Source organism: Chionomys nivalis, chromosome X (assembly GCF_950005125.1).
Source record: "Chionomys nivalis chromosome X, mChiNiv1.1, whole genome shotgun sequence".
Taxonomy (NCBI): domain Eukaryota; kingdom Metazoa; phylum Chordata; class Mammalia; order Rodentia; family Cricetidae; genus Chionomys; species Chionomys nivalis.
Window position 1 is genome coordinate 63,662,290 of NC_080112.1, and position 24,414 is coordinate 63,686,703.

The following is a 24,414-nucleotide window of genomic DNA, read 5'->3' on the forward strand; positions in this document are numbered from 1 at the left end:
GGTGATTAAGCAGAGAGCTGTTCAGTTTCTCTGAGTTTGTAGGTTTTCTAATGTTTCTGTGGTTGTTGAACTCCAACTTTAATCCATGATGGTCTGATAGGTGACAGGGGTAACTTCTGATTTCCTTTATTTGTTCAGACTTTCTTTGTGACCAAGTTTGTGATCAATTTTGGAGAAGGCTCGATGAGGTGCTGAGAAGAAGGAATATACTTTTATGTTCGGGTGAAATGTTCTGTAGATATCCAGTAGGTGAATTTGAGTCATAATATCTGTTAGTTCCATCTTTTCTCTGTTTAGTTTCTGTCCTAAAGACCTGCCCACTGGTGAGAGTGGAGTGTTGAAGTTTCCCACTATTCGATGTGTGATTTAAACTTTAGTAATGTTCTTTTATAAAAGTGGGAGTCCTTTATTTGGAGCATATGTGTTCAGAATTGATCTGTCATTCCAGTCAACTTTTCCTTCAATGCATATAAATGTCCTTCACCATCTCTTTTGATTAATTTTTCTTTGATGATTATTTGGTGAGCTATTAGAATAGGTACACCCGCTTGCTTTGTAGGCCCATTTGATAGGAAAAGCTTTTCCCAACCATTTATTCTAAGGCAATATCTACTTTTGATGTTGGGGGAGGATCTGGTATGCAGCAAAGACCTGTCCTGATATCGCATACATTTTTTTAGCCAGTTTCTTTTTATCGACTAATTGAGTACATGGATGTGGAGAGATATTAATGACCACTGACTGTTTCTTTCTGTTCTTATACTGGTGGTGAAGGTCATGGTGGAGTGTGTGTGTTGGTGTATGTGTGTATGTGTATGTAAGTGTGTGTGTTCACATTCATGTGTGTGTGTGTGTGTGTGTGTGCGTGCGTGCGTGCATGTCTCCATATACCCCTTGTATGGATTTTGTCAGTGTGAGATATTCTATTTCCTATGTTTACATGAGTGACATTAACTTCCTTGTGTTGGAGTTTTCCTTCAGCACCATCTGAAGGACTGGGTTTCTAGAAAGATAATTGTTTAAATTTGACCTTCTCATGAAATGTTGTATTTGATCCAGCTATGAAAGTTTTACTGGGTTTATTAGTCTGTGCTGGTATCGATAGGCTCTTATTATCTGCAAGAATTCTGTCCAGACAATTCTGGCTTTTAAAGTTTCCATTCAGCAGTCGGTGTGATTCTTATATATCTGCCTGTATATTTTACTTTGCTTTTTTTTCTCTTGCAGCTTTTAATATTTGTTCCTTATTCTGCAACTTTAGTGTTTGTTTATTAGGTAGAGTGGGGACATTCTTTTCTGATCCATCCTTTTGTATTTTTGAAAGCTACTTGTATTTTTATAGACAAATCCTACATTAGGTCCGAGAAATTTTCTATGATTATGTAAAATATATTCTCTGAGGTTGGGGCTGGGATCATTCTCCTTCAATACCTATTATTCTTAGGTTTGGTGTTTTCAAGATGTGACAGATTTTCTAGATATTTCCTATTAGGAATTGTTTAGATTTAACATTTTCTTGGAATGATGAGTCCATTTCCTCTTACTTGTCTTTATTCCCTGAGATTGTCTCTTTCACATCTTGTATTCTGTTGGGGATGCTTGCATCTGTGTTTCCTATTTGTTTACACAGATTTTCCATTTCCAGAGTTCCCCAGGTTTGTGTTTTCTTTATTGTTTCTATTCCAATTTTCATGTCTTAAATAGTTTCTATGATCAGTTTGTATTTTTCTTAAATTGCTTGTCCCTTTTTAAGGGATTTGCTGATAACCGCTAATTATTTTGCTGTCTTTTCCTTGGTTTATTTAAGAATGTCGTTCTTCTCTCCTTTAAGGGCCTCAATCCCAATCACAAAGTTGGTTTTACGATTATTTTCTTGAGGTCGATGGACACCGCGAGTGGACAGCTGGCCCCAAAGAGCCCTGAGAGCACCACCTATGCCGCTGACCTAGTCACCAATACACCACTGGAGGAGACACAGCAGTCCCTGCAGACTGGAGTCAGCACTACAGCAGGCATAACCAGTGAGGCGAAGACCCAGCAGTCAGCTGTTGCCCCTGATGCCATCCTCAGGGCTGTAGATACCAAGCCTGGCTCTATGAGCAGCAGCGCAGGCAGTGACATCCCAGGTTGTCTCACACCAGCAGTGCCGGCCATCAGGGAGAAGAAGCTCATCGCAAGGAAGGTTCTGGGGACAGTTAAATGGTTCAATGTCAAGAAGGGTTACGGATTCATCAACAGAAACGACACCAAAGAAGACATATTCATCCACCAGTCTGCCATAAAGATAAATAACCCCAAGAAGTACCTTCGCAGGGTAGGAGACGGAGAGTCTGTGGAGTTTGATATTGTTGAAGGAGAAAAGGGTGCAATGGCATCAAATGTTACAGGCCCTGGTGGAATTAAAGTTCGAGGTAGTAAATATGCATCAGAGCATAACCAATATAGAAGCTATCGTGGTAATAGGGGTCCTCCACGCAATTCCCAGCAAAATTACCAGAATAGGGAGAGTGGGGGAAGAAAGAAGCAATCAGAATGCACTCATGAAGGCCAAGCTCAACAAGACCCACTAAGACAAGTGATGGAAGATGCTGGCCACCAAGCTACAAAAGGGCAAGGTGTACGAGTGAGACCGCATATGTATCGCAATTACAGACCACAGTTCTGCAGGGGCCCTCCTCGCCAAAGACAGCCCAGAGAGGACAGCAACGAGCACTATGAGGAAAATCAAGGAGAGGAGACCCAAGGTCAGCAGCCACCTCGACGTCATAATCACTGCAACTTAAATCACCAACAAAGACGTCCAAAAAATTCAAAGCCACAGAGTGGAAAAGAGATACCAAAGGCATGTGATCCAGCGGATAAGAATCTGTCTGCAGCCAAGACCAAGCAAGGCGTGACTGAGGAAATGCCGGGTTACCATCTATACCATCATACGGTCTGCACATCCAAGAAGAAATGGAGAAGAAATACCAACAATAACGAATGAACATCACGTGCTTCCTTTTGGACAGTTGACCAGATACAATAGAAATATCAGCATTAACTGTGCAGCATGTCTTACCCAACAAATGTGTTGTGTGTTTTTAATTTGGTTTTTCTCAATATACCTTCAATGTTCTTTAAATTATTTCAACAAACTGCAAACACCTCTAAATAAAGTTCTTAAATACTAATTTAAAAAGATCATGTATTGTGCTTAGGCTGTGTTGGAATATTCAGGGCATGCTGTACTACTGGCTAGGCTCTGGTGGTGACATAGTGCCCTGGGCTTCTGGTGGGGTAGGGTGTTTCTACCTGGTTTTCAAGGAGTCGGTCTGATCTGTGGGTACGAGAGTTTGAATGTAATTGGCCCCCATAATTTCATGGGGAGTGGCATTAATAGAAGGGCTGGATTTGTTGGAGTGTCTATGGCCTTTTTGGAAGAAGTGAAGGTTGTCACTGTGGGGTGGGCTTTGAGGTTTTCTATGCTCAGGATACCAGCCACTTTCTCCGTCAACTTACTGTTATCTGCAAGATGTAGGAATCTCAGCTACTCCTCCAGCACCATGTCTGCCTGCATCCCACCATGCTTCCCACCAAGATGATAATCGTTTGTATTTATGAAATTAAGTGCTATACCCCTCAATTAAATGTTTTCCTTTATATGAGCTGCCATGGTCATAGTGTCTCCTCACAGCAATAAAAACCCTAAGATTGAAGGTGGTAACTGATAATACCTTTCCTACCCCAATAACATGTTTCTCAATCAGTAAAATGAAACAGATGAAGCCAAACTAAATAAGTAAAAGAACAGGTTTACCTGAATAAGTAATATGGAGAGTTCTCTCTTCCGGGACAGTCCGCCCCTGGATAGCACACACTCACCCGTCCAGGTGCAAGGTGGTATGGACTTTAGAATTAATGCTAAAGAACAGATTACAAAGTTTGCCTCCATGGCTAGAGAAAGCTGCCGAGGCCAAGCTGTGTCAGGGATGTCCCTGTTGGAGGCCTAGAGAACCTATTGTGTATAGCTGTGGAATTGATGTCTGAGTTGCATTTAGAACCCAAGGTATTAGAGATGTCAGAATCATGGGATACCTGCCAAGGAGAACTGCTAACAGGGAGTGTAACCAGCCCAAGAGAAAGAAGTCTATTGAAGTCAGCAAAGCTGAACGGAGTAGGAGATCTGAGGAATACTTTGACATCAGACATGGAGATGCAGAGTTTGTAGTTTGTCCAGCTGGCTGTCAGGCTTTCAGTAGTCTAGTGTGTCCTCACTATACTCCCTTCCCTGTGTTTTGGAATTGCAATGTATGTCATGTGTCATTACCTGTTGGAAGGATGTGACCTGTTTGTTTTGAATTTGTAAGGGATTACAATTAAGAGATTACATGAATCTCAGAAGACATTTAGGACTTTAAACGTTGTTGAGACTGATAGACTCTGAAGATTTTTCACTTTGAACTAAATGAATTTTGCATTATGGTATTGTTAAGTTTATGAGGCCAGGCAATGGATTGTGGCAGTCTAACTATAATTGTTCCCCATAATCTCACAGCTAGTAGCAGTATTGGGAAGTGTGGCTTAGTTGGAGAAGGCAAGGCCTTGCTTAAGGAAACGTGTCAATATGGAGGTGGGAGTTGAGGTTTCCAATGCTCAAGATATGACCCATTGTCTCAGATGTCTTCCTGTTGCCTACAGGACATTGGATTCTCAACTATTCCTCCAACACAGGCTCTGCCTTCGTGCTGTCGGGCTGCTTGTCATGATGATAGTGAACTGAACCTCTGAAAGTATAAGGGATCCTCTCCATTAAATAAATAAGTGCTAGGCTGGGCAGAGTAGACAATGTCAGGAGCAGTCTTATTGAGGATGCTGGCCTGGCCTCTGGGGAAAGAGGGGCTTCCAGCGGAGGTGTGGGCCGGGTTCTGGTCACTAGGATGAGGAGAGCAGCTATGTTGGGCACTCATCGTTAGGGAAATGGGGCTGGCTCACCTGCTTTCCAAGAAGCTAGCCTTGTCTTTGATGAGGTGGAAGCCTTCCACCAGAGGAGTGGGCCTGGATATGTTGAGAAGGAGAAGAAAGATAATTGGAAAGTGGTTCTCAAGAATGGGCCTGGTGGGGGGCAGTCTTACCTGGTATTCAGGATGCTGACCTGGTCTCTGGTGGAAGAGCAGGTCACTGCCAGAGTTCTGGGCCAGGATATGGTGCCCAGAAGGAGAAAGGAAGTTGGGGTTAGGTTGGGAAGACACCAGCAAAGTTGGGGAAGTTAGCAAACTAGGTTTTCATTCAGGAGATGGGGCGGGGGCACAACTCGTTAATCACAGCATCTTTATTTCTCTATCCACCTTCCAGGAAGTTGACTGTTGTCTTTAATAACAGCCTCACCCTTCCTAGGACTGCAAGCAAATGCTCAGGCATCCTCATTTGGTTTTGGACCTCATTTATTCTTTACAGTTCCCTGTTCTCTGAGGTTAGGTGTGTGCTCTTGGTCAGATCAGAAAACAGGGCCTGAAGCCAGAGGTTTGGGAAGCCAGAGAGTCACCTTTGTCAGTAGAAAAGCTTTGTCCTGCAGCTGCCTGGATTGCACCTGGAGCTACTGGTGTTCCACCATCTGTCACAGACATTCAGGCTCAAGGTCTTCCTGTCTAAACAAGTCGACTTCAGTGAACATCTTTCCCCAGCTTCTCCAAATTCTCTAGGACAGGGAAGATCAGGTGAGAAATTTGCTTCTCTCCTCCACCTCTCAACTCAGAATATTGTGTCTTGGTCTGAATTGAACACAGCAAAATCAAAAGTCCTGACCCAAGATGCAACAACATAGCCAACCAAGTAAAAAAGACACATTTGGGAACGAGAGAAGCTGTTAACTGAGTTGGTAGGAGCTTTTTAACAGGAAATCTGACCAATTAGTTCCTTCAAGTATGGTCGCATCCAGGAATTTGCATTACCTGCTCATGACTCAGTCACTGTCCCAGGAACAGGGCTACTCCAGCGTTTGCTGTCAAGATCAGATGTGGATACACTTGGAGTTCATAGCTGATGGAAGCTACTCCTAATCCTCACAGTGGAAAGCAGGGCCATAAGTCTGAGCTGTTCGGTGCTAACAGTGAAGGAAAATCATATTCATAGAAAGTGAACAAATATGCAGGAAATATGACTCAGAATGTAGAAAATATACATTACAATAAACAGATATGTACAACTGAAGCCATCACGATTCTGATGTCCAATTCATTTTTAAAGGAAAATTCAGTAAGAAGATAAAGAAAAGAGGCTATTCCCTAACTCTACCTCTGAGGCTGGTACAGAAGCCACTCCATAGAGAAACAACTCTCACCTGCCAGGAGACAGGCTCTAGTTTATTCTGCAACCTTATTTTTGTGACCTTAGCCTTTTATCTCAAATTCGGTTGCGCTGAATTCCATGTTCCAATGTGGCCAATTGCTCATTATGTTTTTATAATACCAGAACAAAGAGTATATAAGAGCCTGCCATTTTGAAATGCATTGGAAGAAATATGTCTAATGATTGCAACAATGTAGTCAATTCTCTGCTATGGTTCAGAGATGCCATCTAGTGACACTGGAAGCCCCTAACTTGGTACCACCCATTGGTTTGTTAGTACATTTCCAAGTCACCGGCCAGTCACAGCGTGTGAGGTCAGGCACAGGGCTGGTCTGTGAATGTCTACCATGGCAGATAAAGATATCCCAAGACAAAGTGTGGTTGAGCCCTGAGCTGCAGTGTCCCAAGCTCTCCACAATTACAGAAATTCTAATCAGTAGTTAGACATGCAGAAATTTCAGAGTAAGCTGCTGTCCTTCCAAGAATTTGTTCTTTGAAGGGAACTGATCCCGAGAATCTCTATACTCTATTCTTGCTGCTGGGAGACCATAATATTCAGAAATATTTATTTTTTTGGTTCTTTAAGACGGTGGTTCTCTGTGTACCGTTTGAGCCTCTCCTGAAACTCCCTCTGTAGATCAGGCTACCCTCATACTAACAGAGATCCATCTGCCTCTGACACCAGAGTGATGTGTTAAATGTCTGCTCTACTGCTGACTGACTACATTCAGAACTATTAATTCTCCAGGTTGCAAACAGGTGCTGTCCAGTGCTTATATGAATGGCTGACCTGAGAGCAACGTGGATATGACTGTGGATGCAAGTGTACTTAGGCAAACACTGACGGATGCTGGGAAAAGAACCCTGGGATTCTCCAAGATGACACACAAGTGAAGCTGTTGGTCACAAGGTCTTTTGCATCCAATAATAAACTCAGCTTGATGATAGAGACCCACGTGGTATTAAGAAGGGAAACAACTACCAGGTGTTTTATTCTGACTTTTCCATGTTCACCATGAGAAGCCCACAGGCATGAATATAGGCACACACACAGACACATAGACACACATGGTGGCAAATATTTAAATAGATAAGTAAATAAAGTATGCTTGGGGGGGTCTAGGAGAAACTTGATTTCACTCTGAGGCATCTGACAAAGTTGGGAAATTGAATAAAAAGAGTTTAGGAGATTAAATAGCATGAAAACATACAGGTATGTTATATTTGTCCCAATGGAAAAGCATCTGTCTTCCCACAGAGATGGCTACATAATCATCTCTGTTCTGATGGATGTGCTCATTTCCAGGGGAATTGTATTTATGAAATGGGTTTGTTTCACAATTCTAGGTCCAATTTCATATTATGTTCCCAACATCAAATTTATATTTTTGCTTTGTAGATTTTGCTTCGTGGATCCCAATTCCACTTATGTCCCTGCCTTTCCAATCTACCTGTTACCCCTGCTACCTCCCCCAAACATAAAAAAAGAAAAAAAATTTAAAGAAAAGACAGGAAGAAAAAGAATAAATCTCATCGCAGCAGCTGTAGTGACTCGGGGAGTCACACAGTAAACCCTTTAGTCCATATGCACTTGCGAGTGTTCAGGACAACGAGTCATTGGTCTGGTCCCAGGCCTCTGGTTTTTGCTACACCATAGACAGCAGCTCTCCCTAGGGCTCCTCTTGAATATCCTGTTGTTGTCCTTGTCATGAAGATCCTGTACCTTTGGGTCTGCAGGGCTGGCCCCTTCACTGCTCCAGCAGATCACAGGAGGGTGGATGATGGGATGGGCCAGCAGTTAGCCATGTTTTAGACTCTGGGTGGTTACTGGGTTGGTCAGCATGTCAGCTCTCCCTCATCCTCAAAACAAGGGTGCTCTATCCAGCAACACCCCGGCTAGTTCACCTTATGTAGTAAGCAGCAAATTTTAACGTTGTTTCTTCTGTTCTTCTGTGCTCCAGGGTAGCTTGCCCAAACCTATACCACCAGGGCCAGCTCTACTGTGTTGCTCAGGCAACATATAAGGTCCATTCTACAGGCTGCTGCAGCTGGTGAGAGGCAGGGCTAACTCCAGCTCTCTGGGTCTTCTGACCACATGGACAGCTCCTCCACCTTCCACAGTCCTCAAGGTGTGCTGAGGGGATCTGTCCCTTGCCCATGACAGTGTGTGTTTGATGAAGGGCCGGGTCAGATCACTCACCATCACATTCTCTGAGTTTGCTCAACTGTCCAACCCCCCTTCCCCAGCAACATGGTCACCTCTACTGTTGTGCCTAGGAGAGGGGCAGGGCCCCCTCTCCCTAGTGCTGCATCTGTTCAGGGGACAGGTCAGCTCTGGTTTGCTGCAGGGGAGAGGCATGAGTGAGAATTATGGTGATTTTTTTTTTTGTGCTCTAACAAGTTTGGCTTCCTTGAGGAACAGAGAGTGGCATTAGCCACTGGTTATCTATAGAGGGCAGACAGTGGTAACACACACCTTTAATCCCAGCACCTTTGAATAGGAAGCAGGAAGATGAGGAGTTCAAGAACACCCTGGACTACAAGAGGTTGATCCAGTCTAAGTAAAAGAAAAACAGAGCCAGATGGTGGAAGCTCACACCTTTAATCCCAGCACTAGGAAGGGGAGACAGTAATATAAGGCAGGAGGAGACAGGATCTCACCCCATTTTAGGCTGATGCGTGGGCGAGGTAAGAAGAGGCTGTAAAATGTTCTTTGTCTCTCTGACTTTCCAGCATTTACCCCAATATCTGACGCCAAGTTTTTATTATTACGACCAATTTGAATTTGCACTATTCATGTGTAAGTACTGAGACAAAAGTTAGACAAAGCGTTTCCTGAATGACACAATCCTGGAGATCACAACAAACTTCCACAAAATTACACCACAGAGCCTTAACGACCAAACCAGGATAACAGTGAGATTCAAACAGGTCATGTAGATCACGGAACAGGATAGAAAGTCCAGAATTACACCCATGTAGCTGTAGCCACCCGATCTTGGCAGAGGCAGAAAACACAGATGCTGAAGGAACAACAGAGTCCTCAAGGAATAACACTGGCAAACTGGGGTTCTACATGTAGGAGAATGAAAGTAGGTTCCCCGTTTCTCAGGCTGCACAAAAGTCAGTGCAGTGTCATCATAGACCTTAATGTAGGACCCAAACTCTGGACCCGCTAAAGGAAACATTTCAAGGTTTAGGCATCGACAAAACTTCCTTAAAAAGACCCCAACATTTCAGGAAATGGAAGCAAGTGTGGACAAATGGGACCCCATGAAATGGCACAGCTCCTGTACAGGAAAGCATTTCACTTAACAGGATGAAGCGACAGCCTATAAGAAGGGGACCATCTTTGTCACTATGCATCTGAGAGGAGTTTAGTCTTTACACATAGTAAAGAACTAAATGACTTAAACACCCAAACCCAAATAAGGCAATGCCCAATAAGGCACAAATGAAATGAGCAAACACTTCTCCAGAAGTTAAGTACAAATGGCCAATAAGTTCATGAAAACATTGAACATGTTTAGCCATCAGGGATACATGGCTCAAAACCACATTGCAATTCCATCTCACCCTGGTCAGAATGGAATAATCATTAAGAAAACAACAGCAATGCTGGCAAAGATCCTGGGGAAAAAACGCTTATGGGCTGCCAGTGCGAATTTAAATTTGTCCAGCCTCTCTGAGCATTAGTATCAAATTCCACTAAGAATAGCACTTCCATAAAATCCAGCTGTAACTCTCCCAGGAATGTACCAAAAGGCATCCGTGTACTACAGACATGCAAGTGTATGTGAATCTACAGCAGTATCGTTTACAGTAGCCAGGCCATAGAGTCTGCGCTGTTGTCCATCTACAGATGAACGGATGATGTAAAGTGGATACCATTATACAATGGAAGTCTGTTCAGCCGTAAGGAAATAAACTTTGTGATTTCGAGGAAAAGAGATATAACAATACTCAGGAAAAGAAGAATCCTGTAATTTTGCTGATTTACATTCTCTCATTCTCTCCCTCCTCCAGCTCTCCCCTCTATCTATGTGTCTATCTATGTGTCTATCTATGTGTCTATCTATGTGTCTATCTATGTGTCTATCTATGTGTCTATCTATCTATCTATCTATCTATCTATCTATCTATCATGATGTGTGTGTATGACAGCAAAGTATGTCAGGGTCTAGTTGGCAATGGAAAGGGAGAAGAGTAAATGAAGTAGAGCCATGAGTTGGTAATGGCACAAAAGAGATTGACAGGAATTGCTAGTTTGAATGGAGCTCATCACTGTGCAAGGGACTATGAGGTAATCACCTTTAACAGGACTCCAGTGTTACGTTTGCCTTTCCATTAGGCTCTGTTGACCAATGAAATCATTAGCTCACCACTGACTTTCATCAATCTTTTAACTTTATGAAGTCTATGAACGCAGTTATGTTATCTAGTGTTTGCAAATTAAATCCTTTCTTTCTCTCTTATTTGATATCCAGTGTAAATGAACGTATTTTCTACTGTTTCTTAGGTATATTTTCAAATAAAACAACAATAAACATAGCAGAAACTGACAAACAACTTTATCCAAATCTTGGTGTGACAGACTGAACAGCTTGGCTTAGCTCAAGCATCTACTAGTTTTCTAGTATTAAAAAATTTGCCCAAAGTTTCTTTCTTTTTACAAACATTTATTGTGTTACTATTTTGAGAATTTCTTTGAAATGTATATTGTGTCCACATTTTCCTCTCCAACAACTCCCTTTCTTCCACTCATCACTCCCTCACAAGTTTGTAACTTCTTTTGTAATTACAGAGAGAGAGAGAGACAGACAGACAGACAGACAGACAGACAGACAGACTTAGAGATAACCATCCTACAGAGTCTATGTAGTTATGCTCATAAGTATTTCTGTTTGTTTGGGGTTAAATCTTGTCTCTTGGAAGACTGATTCTCCTTTTCTCCACTATGAATTGCCCTTGAATCTTCTTCTAGGGGTGGGCCTTATGAGAGTTCCCTCAGTCATGGTGGATGTTGACTGGTGTTAGCAATGTACAGGTCATGATTAGGCAATCATATTGTTAACATTACATGGCTGCCACTCTTGTCACACAGAGAAGACACAATCTTCTAGAAGTCTTCCTGGTTGTCGGTCCTTCCAATCATCCCCCAAACTATCCCATGCCCCTGTTGTGTAACAAAACTTTGCCTGGGAAGGACCGACATTCATATCTATTCTCCTGTCCTTAAGAAGCCCATGACACAGCAAATTACAGCTTCCAACAACATCCAACCTGGTGAACCAATGAGTGTTCTTGTGCTTACTTACAGGAATATGGGTAAGGGGTTACTTACAGCAGCAGAAATGACTCAAAGACAGTTGCATCACCAAGGCCTACCTCAGCTTCAGTGACAGCTCACAAACTGAGAACCTGGAGCACACTGCACAGCCTGCAGGCAGCTCATCAGTCTGGAGAATGGCCCTTCAAACTGACTCATTGGTCTAATCTCTTCCAGGCGATTCAGCTGGTTTCTGGTTCCTCCAGGCCATTGGTCTGGACTCTGAGTCTCTTTGCTGCTTGGCTTGTCTGGAAGCCATTCTCAGCTTTTATTGATTACCCTGGTAGAGAGGACTTTAGGGAATCCAGTCAGGTTCTGGGACTCCCTGAGGCTACTTTGAGATACTGGCTCACATTGCCTATCCCCATGAACCCACTAAAGTCTACCCCAAGATGTTTTATGAATCTAATGTTAGGGTTGTATTGTAGATGTACCAATCTGGGATGGGACCCACAGGGTCAGTGGTTCTCTGCATTTTGAACATTTGTTGGTTTCTGTCTTTAATGATCTCTGACCCTGCAGTAGAAGCATCGTTGATGAGGAATGAGAGCCACATATTTACCTGTGGACATAAAGATGGGTGTTTAGAATGCAATTGGGAATTATACTGGAACTGGTTACTTTCAAGGGTTTATGTCCTCACCAGCCATGGGATGTTGGCTAGGTGTATAGTTCCAGACATGAATTCCCTCCTATTGAGTAGACCTGAGGTTCACTTAGGTGCTCTTGGTTACCCCTAAGACAAAGGGGCCACTCTTTCTCTCTTGGGTATGTGTGTCCATACTGGTCATTATTATGGCAAGCATGCTTTACTCAAGGCTAGGAGGTTTAACTGCCTTTTTTCCCTTGGCAGCTTGCACAGTACTTTTGTGAGCTGTGAGCTAGACTTCACAGGGGAAGACCCCAGGTCAGATCCTCCAAGTCCTGTGTTTGAAGATTGTGGAATCTTCTGCAATGTGGATTTACCTTCCACAGGCAACCAAGAAAATAGCCTTTACAGATTGGGGAGTCTGTTGAAACCCCTACCAATAACTCATGTGTAGCATAGGAACGTTCGATACCTAGACCATATATGGCTCTTAGGGGTGAAAGGCATTATTTCACAAGTGGCATAAATTCATTTCAAACATGTGTAGATGTATACAGACCCTCTTGTATATAATACACATATATTTTAAGCATGCATAAAATAGAATTTCCCTAAAGCTTTTTCAATCATCCTAGGAGTTCTTTATCTCTTCTCTGGCTTTTTCCCTCAGCAGCAACTTTGTTCTTCCGAAAAAGCACACCCCTGTTTTCTTGTTTCCTTCTTCCTGCCACCTATGTCCCTTTTCTACAGTGCCTTCTCCGGCTTCCAACCGAGGTCTCATTGACTTTCCTGGCATCTACAGTAACTCTTGGTTATATACTCACATCTGAAGGTGTGGATTGAAGCAACACAGAGGAGAGGCAACCTTTGCCATTTGATGCTCTGAGTCCCAATGCCCTCATTCAATACAATATTTTCTACTTCCATCCATTTACCTGAAGAATTCTGTTGGAACCCACAGTTTTGAATCAGTTCCATCTTCAGAAAGGCCAAAGAGTTAAAACCTATTCTTGCTCCTCAAGGACCAGGCAACAGAATATTTGATTTAGGGCATGTTTACTGCATGTATTGAGATATACGGAGGTAATTATGTTTGTTTGTTCCTTGTGTCATGGGAGGGAAGTCTTTTGGCTTCCCTACCCTTTGATTGTGGTATATCAAGACAGTGAACAATAAACTTGTGTCTTCTGTTACAGTATTCGCTGGAAGCCCTCCCTTAAACATCTTTAATGTTTCTTGGCCATTGGAGACTCTTCTGTTGAAACTTCTCCATTTAGATCTGTACCCCATTTTTAATTAGATTATTCGATTTGTTTATATTTATATATTTTGGAAAGCATCCTTCTGTCAGATGTGGGATGGTAAAGATTTTTTCCATTCTGTATGCCACCATTTTGCCCTACAGAAGCTTTTCAGTTTCATGAAGTCCCATTTACTAATTGTGGATCTTAGGACCTTTGCTATTGGTGCTCTGTTCAGGAAGTTATGTCCTGTGCTAATGCGTTTGAGATTATATCCAACTTTCTCTTCTGTCAGATTTAGTGTATCTATCTGGGTTTATGTTGAGGACTTTGATCCACGTGGGCATGAGTTCTGTGATGGATGATAAATATGGATCTTGTTGCCAACATCCAGTTACACCAGCACCATTTTTTGAAGACGCTGTCTTTTGTACTCCATGTATTTCTGGGCTTTTTAAATTAAAAAATCAGGTGTCTATAGGTATGTGAGTTTCAGGCTGAGTCTTCTCTTTGATTCCATTTACCAACCTGTCTGTGTTTATGCCAATACCATGGGCTTTTTATCACCATAGTTCTGTAGCACATCTTGAAATCAGAGATGGTGATAACTTTGGAAATTCTCTTATTGTTCAGTATTGTTTTAGTTATTCTGTTTTTTTGTTTGTTTGTCCCAAATGTAGTTGATGTTATCTTTTCATAGTTTATGAAGCACTATGTTGGAATTTTGATGGGGATTTCATTGAATCTGTAGTTTGCTTTTGGTAAGCTAGCCATTTTATCTATGTTGATCCTACAGATCCATGCACATCTTTTAATATCTACTTCAATGTCTTGCTTCAAAGACATAAAGTCTTTTTTTTAAATTTTTCGAGACAGGGTTTCTCCATAGCTTTTGGTTCCTGTCCTGGAACTAGTTCTTGTAGACCAGGCTGACCTCGAACCCACAGAGATCTGCCTGCCTCTGCCTCCCGAGTGCTGGGATTAAAGGCTTGTGCCACCACCGCCTGGCTACATAAAGTCTTTATCATAGAAGTCTTTCATTTGCCTGATGAGTAGAGTTACACCAAGATATTTTCTATTATTCATGGCAGTTGTAAAGAATGTTATTTCCCTGATGTCTTTCTTAGCCCATTTATCATTTATATATAAGAGAGATACTGATGGGGGGTTTGATCCTGTATTCAACCATTTTGTTGGAGGTGTTTATCAGTTGTAGGAGTTCTCTGGTAGTATTTTGGGGCTGCTTATGTATGCTATCATATCATCTGTGAATAACAATACTTTCACTTCTTCCTTTCCGGTCTGAATGCACTTGATCGACTTCAGTTTTCCTATTGGTCTAGGTAGAGCATCGAGTATTATATTGAATAGATATGGAGAGAATGGACAGTCTTGTCTTATTCCTGAGTTTAGAGGAACTGCTTTGAGTTTCTCTCCATTTAATTTTTTTTGGATATAGCCTTGCATCAAACTGCCTTCATTGTGTTGAGATCTGTTCCTTGTAGTCCTATTCTCTCCAGGACTTTTATCATTCACGGATGGTGGATTTTTGTCAAGATTTTGAGGCATCTAAGATGATATTATATGGTTTTTCCTTTCAATTTGTTTATATAATGGATTATATTGATTGGATTTTATGTACTAAATCACCCCTACATCTCTAGGATGAAGCCTACAATGGTCATGGTGGACGATTCAGTTTCTAAATGTAGTCCTCTGACCTTCATATATGAGCTCACACACAGAGACAAGTAAAAATCACCCTCCCCCTGTGTGTGTCTCTCTGTCACACATACATACACACACACACACACACACACAGACACACACAGAGTACAGTGGATAGCAGAAATGTATTACATGAGAATCTTGACTGTGTGCTATGGGCATAGTGTCAGGGAGAGTAAGAGTAGGAGCTGAAATTCCTCACTTTTCCCTTCTTTTTCTGGTTAGTCTGCAGAAGGAAGGATGGGTCCTCTGCATCAGCACAACTCTCGATGCTACCTTAGAGTGGGATACAAAAGCCTGGGATCTAGCAGCCTCAGCAAGCTAGGCTTTGGCACCCATCTGCAATGCAGGGATTAAGAACGTGAGTCACGGTGACAAGCAGAGAGGAGATTTGTTCAATGTGGCCATATTGGGAAGATTAATAAATACAGGATTACAGTCCCTACCAGTCTACCTTGGAGTTACTGAACAAGAGCTTGGGGTGAGTATAGAGGAGAACTGGGGCCTGGGGTACAAGTATGCATAACTAAGCAGTACTAGTCAAGACGCTGCTCTGCCGATCATTGTAGCAGTGCCAGCCCTGCAAGCTGTTCTGAAGTCCTTATCTGTCATGGCTGAAAGAGATCAGCCTGACTCTCAGGAAAGGACTGCTTCTCCTCCAGTGTGTGGTCCTTATATCCTGGATAACTACCTTCTTCCGTGGAGGGCGGTTGTCCCGAGTGTTCCTGCTGCCCCCACTCAACAAAGTGACTCAAAAGGACAGATTAAGGCGTCTCTGTTCCTTCAGCCAAAGTAGAGGAGAAGGACGAGATGTCAGGCCTCCTTTCTGCACTTACTTGCCTTGTGGGTGTGTGAGAGAATTCCATACTTTTCAGAAGGAAGAAATACAAGCAAAAATCTAAGGAAAATTGAGTTGATGTGTTACCAATTACCCTGTGGACTGAGAATTCCTGTCATACCCCGGGGAAAGGTATAAAACTAGACTGAGGACAGCAATTTGTTTCCTACATAAGAACTGGCATCTGGAGGATGGAGCTCAGCTCTACCCTACTGGAGGACGCTGCTGTGTGAGAAAGGACGCCCATGTACGCACGCACGCGCGCACACACACACACACACACACACACACACACCCGTGTGCGGCTGATGAGGCTAAGCTCCTTATCCTCACCTCCCAACAGATTTTCAGCGCCCTGGAGGCAGAAATGTTTCCTCATGGATGAACAGAGCAGGCCTCCCCCATTTCCTTTGCTCTGCTGTTCCCTTACCCTTCTGGTGGGGACTCCTGCCACTGCCCCTGGAAAGTCTCTAGCAACCTAGGAAAGTACAGCCAAACACAATTCTTGTGTCACGTTGCCATCTTGTGGTCATGGACATCAATATCTAACACATTGTTCATTCACACGGTGAATAAATGACCCCTCTACGGAGGTTCGGCATTCAAGTCATATAGAGTGTGAGTCTGCTAAGTTTGTTGGTGGGCACTGCATTCATTTGGAACTCAGGCGAGACCTCTTCCTAATCCAACAAAAGACAAGGCTCCCTTACACCCACAGAGACAAAGCAGCTACAACGGTTGGTAGTAATGACTGGATTCCAGCACAACCCAGTCCTCACAGCATTTGCAGTTATCGAGACATTTATAACAAAACACCTGTATACAGGCAACCTGCTCACTGTTCTGTATGGATCTGAGCAACAGGTACTGGAAGAGCAAAGCAGGGTTGCTACCGTGGCTCTCCAAAAGCATTCTGTCACTCTGAAATATGCTTCCTGAAGCATCGGAGCCGTAAGGACAGGTAAAGCCTACATGGGGAAAGTCAGTTCAAGTAGTTCCCAGACTCAGTCAGAAGGACTCACTGCTGGAGAAACACATCCTCACAGCAGACAGTGCACTTGCCACAGCCCAAGTCCTTACCTGGACAGACCCAATTACTATCTGCATCAAGAGTTCTATCGTGCCTTTGTCAGGGGGAGAAATGAGCACAAAATTGGATTGGCAACAAAGTCCTGTTTATTAAAATGATCACGGTGTCTAGATGACTGAGTTAAACTGAGCCTACCTTGGATGTCACTGCTGCCTGAGGAACGAGCTACTGAGCATGTCAGCCAGGTCACCAGGCTAAATGCCACCTCCTCCCCACACAGGCTCTTATTTACTGTGGGATGGAGCAGGGGATGACTAGCATTTTCAAAACAAGCAAGTAACATTGTAGTTGACTTTTTGCCAATGGTGTGTGGTGAAATTTTGTTTGTGCTTTAACAAATAAAGCTTGCCTGAAGATCAGAGTACAGAGCTAGTTAGCCACAGAGGTCAGGCAGTGGTGGTGCACACTTTTAATCCCATCACTAGGGAGACAGAGAGTAGGTGGATGGATCTCTGTGAGTTCGAAAACAGCCCAGTCTACAGAGTGACTTCCAGGACAGCCAGGGCTGTTACACAGAGAAATCCTGTCTTGAAAGAAATGAAAGAAAAACAAAACAAAAAACACTACAATAACATACAGTGTGCATTGTGCCTCTGCTGAATCCTGAGCTCCTCTCTCTGCCCTATCATGTCACTTCCTGTACCCACCTCTGGAGTACTTGGATTAAAGGTGTGAGCCACCGCTGCTTGGCTCTGTTTTTCTTTTAGACTGGATCCATCTCCTGTAGCCCAGGGTGGCCTCGAACTCATAGAGATCTCTCTCCCTCTGCCTCCCAAGTGCTGAGATTAAAGGTGTGTGCCACCACTGCCTGGCCTCTATGGCTAACTACTGTGACAACCTCCATACTCTGATCTTCAGGAAAGCCTTATTTATTAGATTACAAACTAAATATCACCACAATTCTGTTAGCACAAGAAAAAAGTAGGGAAAAAAGCCAGCTATGGTGGCACATGTCAGTAGGATTTGCTGAAGAAGGCAGAGGCAGGAAAGTTATAATTTTGAGGCCAGCATGGAAATTTACCCACAGTTATTCTGTACCATTTGGGCATCTATCTTAGGCCTACAGGTCCATAGTATCTGGCAGACTTTTCCATGAAGCAGGAAATTTGAAAGACTGTTTGCCTGTATTGGCAGTTTGTCTGTCACTTTCTATTGTGTCTTACAGGTAGCAGTGTTTGGTTGTATAATGAACAAGTAGGACATTTTCTTATAATCCCAAAATGATTTTTGTAAATGTTTGTGTTGCTTATGAACGGTTAATGGTCACAGTCAATTTCTAAAATACAGAAATAAGGGGTTATGATATAGAGATTAATGCTCTGCATTGGTATGGATTTAAGTATATTGATACAAATTTAAGGTCAATTTTGATACACTATGTATATGTATTTCTTCACTTCTTTAAGGTATTTTGTTTGTGCAGCTCATTTAAAAATGTAATGTATAATTAAAAATCACAGATTAATAGATAGTCATTTATAATCGTCAAACTTGTAGTCATGTTAGTTAGATATTATGGATATACAGAGATGTATTTCAGTTTCATAGACAATCTTCAAAACTTCAAAGATCTACAGAATATGGCTTTTAAAAGGTTTTAAGAACTTAGAATTTTCTCGACAGTGAGACATGTCTGCTTCTGGCAGCACCAATTGCTTCAGAGAGGTTGATGGGCATTGAAGAAACTCATTATGGAATTTGCTTTCAATTGACAAGGCTGTCCATTTGGGCAAGAAAATGCTATCGCCTGGACTTCTTGATGTTACGCTGTACTGGACATGCAGAACCCACAGAGAAATGACTGCTGAACTTACCAAAAGAAGATGAGACGGTCCTTTGGGATTCCTGCTTCATGAAAGAGTCTGCTAGACATTCTGCAGGACACAGAAGAAAGTGACTGACAAACTGTCAATAGGTGAAACTGTTTTTGAAATTTCTTGACTGTCTTATTTGCAGCCGAATGGCTGGGCTACCTAGTAACATCCCCTGTTCTCTCCACGCTAAGGAAAGGGAATGACTGTCCACATTTATTCTGTCAGAGGTGTGACTCCCACAGGACCATGTGTCCTTATGGGGAAATGGGCTCATTTTATCATTGAGTAGAGCTCACCAAGATCACAATAACTCTGGAGTCTCACCATCGTGATGGAGAACTCATCAAAAGGAGGCCACTGTGCTATTTGGCTGGGTCTTCGATGGCCATGACATCACAATGGAGACAACCACATGCAAGGGCACCATATAGGTTAGTGACACCATGATCATAGCTAATGTCAAGAACTCCACTGCCGTCAAGATTAATGCAAACACATGCAATGAACCATAACCATAATGGTGGCACCCATGAAACTTCCCAGTGCCACCAATCCTTCAGGACATCACCTCACCCATTCCTGTCAAACTAAGGAAGGGGCAGATGAACTCTTTGGTTTCCTGTTTGCTTTTAGTTTTTTAGCTTTCTTTTGTTTTTATTTTGATACATTGTTGCACATGCTAGAGTGACAGGTTTGAAAAGAGTTTTCCCAGGCATTTACCTCAAACACTAGCCAGGTAACAAATGCAACTGGCCCTTTGGACAGCTAGACTAGGAAAGTTCCTGTGATTTTGCAGTAGCCCATGGAAAATGTGGGAAGGAACACCCCACATAGGACCTGAGGGATAGAAAGCCAGTGCTAGAAAAGATGTAGCAGGGAGCATCTGCAACAGCTGGAGGCCCAAGGCCATTTTACTTGGGTTGGATGCTGGATGCAGGCTCTGCTGCCTCTTAAAGCCTCTCTTTCTCCATCATATCTCCAAGCCTATTTATTACTGAAGGAGAAAGTGAATTAAATACCTTCCTGGCATCCTTCATTCCTGTTGCAAGTTTTTTTTTTTTTGCTTCATATTCTTTCTATCCTTTTAATATTTCTGCACGACTGATCCTTGGATACTCCTGGTTATGTTTTGCTTTCAAGTTACAATGACAGGGACAGGTTGAAGAAAGAAAGAGGCTGATGCCATCCCTCTGCCCGTTCTCTCAGTTTGAATTTATGTTGTTCTGCATTCTTTAGCTGACAGGAACCTCATGACAGACTGTACCATGGGAAGGGGTTTATCCTTTAAATGCTGCTTCCCACTTCTGCCTGGTACTGCTGTCACTCGGGCAGTGGCGATTTGGATATATGAATTCTGAAATTCAATCATGAGCAAGTCTTTAGCCCAGTTCCAGGGTTTCAGTCACTACAGGGTATTCAATCAGCCATTCTCTCTAGACAGAACCAAACAGATACAGAACCAGGTTTTTGTGAACTCTATGCCCCCACCCTGCATTTGTTAAATGTAGTAGGCCCATCTGCGGGGCAATGAATTCACAAGTTGCCCATGAGGCACGGACCGGAAAAAAATCTGTCATGGCTTATTTACACACATGACCTGAGTGTCCCATGTCTCCTCCCGAACTTGCACACCAAGGATTCAGAAACAACCCGTTGCTGTTTGTATCCCCGACCCTAATCATCTACATGACTCTAGCAGAGGAGTCATAGCTAGGGCATAGGTCAGGCTGCTTTTGGTGTCAGGGTCTCCAAAGTCCTGTGAAGGATGCAGATAAGTGGGAGAGATCCTTCCATCTATCTTTCTGAGAACTAGCTACATTTTTTGAAAACCTGGCAATTCCTACACTACAAAAATCAAAACAAACACAGTCTATATACTTCCTCTAAGCGAAAAGTGTGCTTCTCAGGTGCTGTCTGTGATGCATTACCCTCCAGGTTTTCATAAATGTTTTATGGCCACAGTATTTTGAATTGTGCCCCATTCCTTCTTCATTTATTTTATTCATTTATCAAATTTTAGAAATATTTATTTATATTACATCCAGATCATAATTTCATACTCCTCTCTTCTCCCAACACCTCCCCCACCTCTCTCCTGCCCACCTCCTATCTACTACTCCTCTTTCTATTCAGAAAAGCTCAGACTTCCCATGGATATCAACAAATATGTCATATCAAGTTACAGTAAAACTAAGCACCGCACCTTGCATTAAGAATGAGCAAAGGGATGCGGTGGAACCCCGGCCCGCGGCGGACAGAAGTGGCGGAACCCCGGCCAGCACAGTTAAATCAAGTAGGTTTTTTGGGGCCTGGCCTGTAGAGAGGGAGGCCTTTTATTGGCGAGGTCCACGGGTGAACGAGGAGCCGCGTCCTGTCCCCAAAGACCCTCCTGAGTGGGGAGAGTGTTCTGGGCCTGCGCCGGGACACAGGAAATGGAGCGGGAGCATTCTCAGACCCCCTCCACCCCCCTGGTAAGCCTGCAAAGGCTGGTACCCGCTGCTGGGGCTGCTCCTCCTCTGCTGTGACCTCTCTATTTCTGGCACATCCCAGCTTGTGCCCAGGGCCCTCTTCCACTCCTCCTCCCTTCTGCGGGGCTGTGGGATCAACTAGTATAGCCTGTTTGGGCACTGGGTCGGGAGCTCGAGGCAGAGGACAGCGACAGCAGGAGTTTTTCTGTTTTGGTGGCTGGCCAACAGAGGGGTAGGCCTTTTGTGGACGAGGACCTGGGCAAACGGGGAGCCTGGTCCTAGTCCTGAAGATCCTTCTGAGTGGTGAGAGCGATCTTGGCCCACGGCGGGAGCCAGGAAACGGAGCGAGGGCACTTTGTAAGCGGGGCCCTTGGCCAGCAGGGAAACCTGTTCTTGACTTAAAAGACCCATTAGATAGCATTGATAGGAGGAGATGGGCAGGCGCCAAGGCAAGAATTCACCCAACAATATGAAAAACAACATGGAAACACCAGAACACAATGATCTTACAACAGAAGGACTTGAACACCCTAACACAGAAGAAGTGGAAAAAATTGACATTATGAAAGCAATAGAGTCCCTTAAACAACATGTAAAAAACAACCTTATAGAAATGGATGAGAAGTATATCAAAAAGTTTGATGAAATGAGTAAATACATAAATGATGCCTTGGGAAACCAAGAAAAAAAACGATCAAACAGGTAATGGAAACAGTTCAAGAATTGAAAATTGAAATGGAAGCAAGGAAGAAATCACAAAATGAGGACCAGTTGGATATGGAAAATCTAGGTCAACGAGCAGAGGCTACAGAAACAAGCGTAATCAACAGACTACAAGAGATAGAAGAAAGAATCTCAGATTCTGAAGACAACATAGAGAAAATAAACGCACTGATCAAAGAAAACAGCAAAACCAACAATGTTTCGTTGCAAAACATTCAGGAAATATGGGACACAATAAAAAAGACCAAACCTAAGAATAATAGGGATACAAGAAGGAGGAGAGTCACAACTCAAAGGTCCAGAAAATATTTTTAACAAAATTATAGAAGAAAACTTTCCCAACATAAAGAAAGATATTCCTTTGAATATTCAAGAAGCATACAGAACACCAAACAGACTGGATCAAAGAAAAACATCCCCTCGCCATATTATAAACAAAACACAAAATATACAGATTAAAGAAAGAATATTAAGAGCTGCAAAGGAAAAAGGGCAAGTTACTTATAAAGGTAAACCGATCAGACTTACACCTGACTTCTCTATGGAAACCATGAAAGCCAGAAGGTCCTGGATAGAGGTACTGCAGAAACTAAGAGACCATGGATGCAAACCCAAACTACTATACCCAGCCAAGCTATCGTTCACTATCAATGGAGAAAACAAGACATTCCAGGATAAGAACAAATTTAAACAATACGTAGCCACGAATCCAGCCCTACAGAAAGTAATAGAAGGAAAATCACAACACAAGGAATCCAACATAGCCAACACTGCCTACAATAACTCAGGCATCTAGCAACCCTTCACCAGCACGACTCAAAGAAGGGAGACACACAAACTCTACTACAAAAAACAATAGAAATAACCAGAGTAATCAACCACTGGTCATTAATATCACTTAATATTAATGGTCTCAATTCACCTATAAAAAGACACAGACTAAAAGATTGGATGCGAAAACAGGATCCAACATTCTGCTGTTTGCAAGAAACACATCTTAACCACAAAGACAGGCATCTACTCAGAGTAAAGGGTTGGGAAAAGGTTTTTCAAGCAAATGGTCCTAAGAAATAAGCAGGTGCGGCCATACTAATTTCTAACAAAACGGACTTCAAACTAAAATCAATCAGAAGAGATCGAGATGGACACTTTATACTCATAACAGGAACAATTCATCACGATGAAGTCTCAATCCTGAATATCTATGCCCTTAATATAAAAGCACCCACTTATGTAAAAGAAATATTACTAAAACTCAAGGCAGGCATCAAACCACACACACTAGTCGTTGGAGACTTCAACACAGCTATCTCACCAATGGACAGGTCAATCAGACAGAAACCTAATAGAGACTTAAGAGAATTGTTGGAGGTAATGAAGCAAATGGACTTAACAGACATCTATAGAACACTACACCCAAATAGGAAAGAATATACCTTCTTCTCTGCAGCTCATGGAACCTTCTCAAAAATTGACCACATACTCGGAAACAAAGGAAACCTCCACAGATACAAAAAAATATCAGTGTCCACCTGTGTCTTATCAGATCACCACGGATTAAAGTTAGAAGGCAACAACAATGCTACCCCCAGAAAGCCAACAAACTCATGGAAACTGAACAGTCAACTACTGAACCACACCTGGGTCAAGGAAGAAATTAAGAAAGAAATTAAAGTCTTCCTTGAATTTAATGAAAATAAAGAGACAACATACTCAAACCTATGGGACACGATGAAAGCAGTGCTCAGAGGAAAGTTCATAGCACTAAGTGCCCACTTAAAGAAAACGGAGAAAGCATACATTGGGGACTTAACAGCACACCTAAAAACTCTAGAAAAAAAAAAAGAAGCAGAAGCACCCAGGAGGAGTAGAAGACTGGAAATAATCAAACTGAGGGCAGAAATCAACAAAATAGAAACACAGAAAACAGTCCAAAGAATCAATAAACAAAAAGTTGGTTCTTAGAGAAAATCAACAAAATTGACAAACCCCTATCCAAACTAATTAAACGACAGAGAGAGAACACGCAAATAAATAAGATGAGAAATGAAAAGGGGGACATAACCACAGACACAGAGGAAATTCAGAGAATCATTAGATCTTACTACAAAAGCCTGTATGCCACAAAACTGGAAAATGCAAAACAAATGGACATTTTTTTAGATAAGTACCATATACCAAAGCTAAACCAAGAACAGGTGAATGATCTAAATACACCGGTTAGTCACGAAGAATTAGAAATGGTTATCAAAAATCTCCCTTCCAAA

At 42.5% G+C, this 24,414-nt stretch overlaps 1 protein-coding gene across 1 annotated transcript; it reads left to right on the forward strand.

Annotated features, from left to right (window-relative positions):
- The first annotated feature begins 1,882 nt into the window (after window positions 1-1,882).
- Window positions 1,883-2,986, forward strand: LOC130868439 (Y-box-binding protein 1-like). The gene has a single exon (XM_057760666.1). It carries the CDS (start codon window positions 1,883-1,885, stop codon window positions 2,984-2,986), a length of 1,104 nt encoding a protein of 367 aa, XP_057616649.1.
- Window positions 2,987-24,414: the final 21,428 nt, after the last annotated feature.

Coding starts and splice junctions, on each gene's coding strand:
- LOC130868439 (XM_057760666.1), top strand. CDS start 1,883: ATGGACACCGCGAGTGGACAGCTGGCCCCAAAGAGCCCTGAGAGCACC.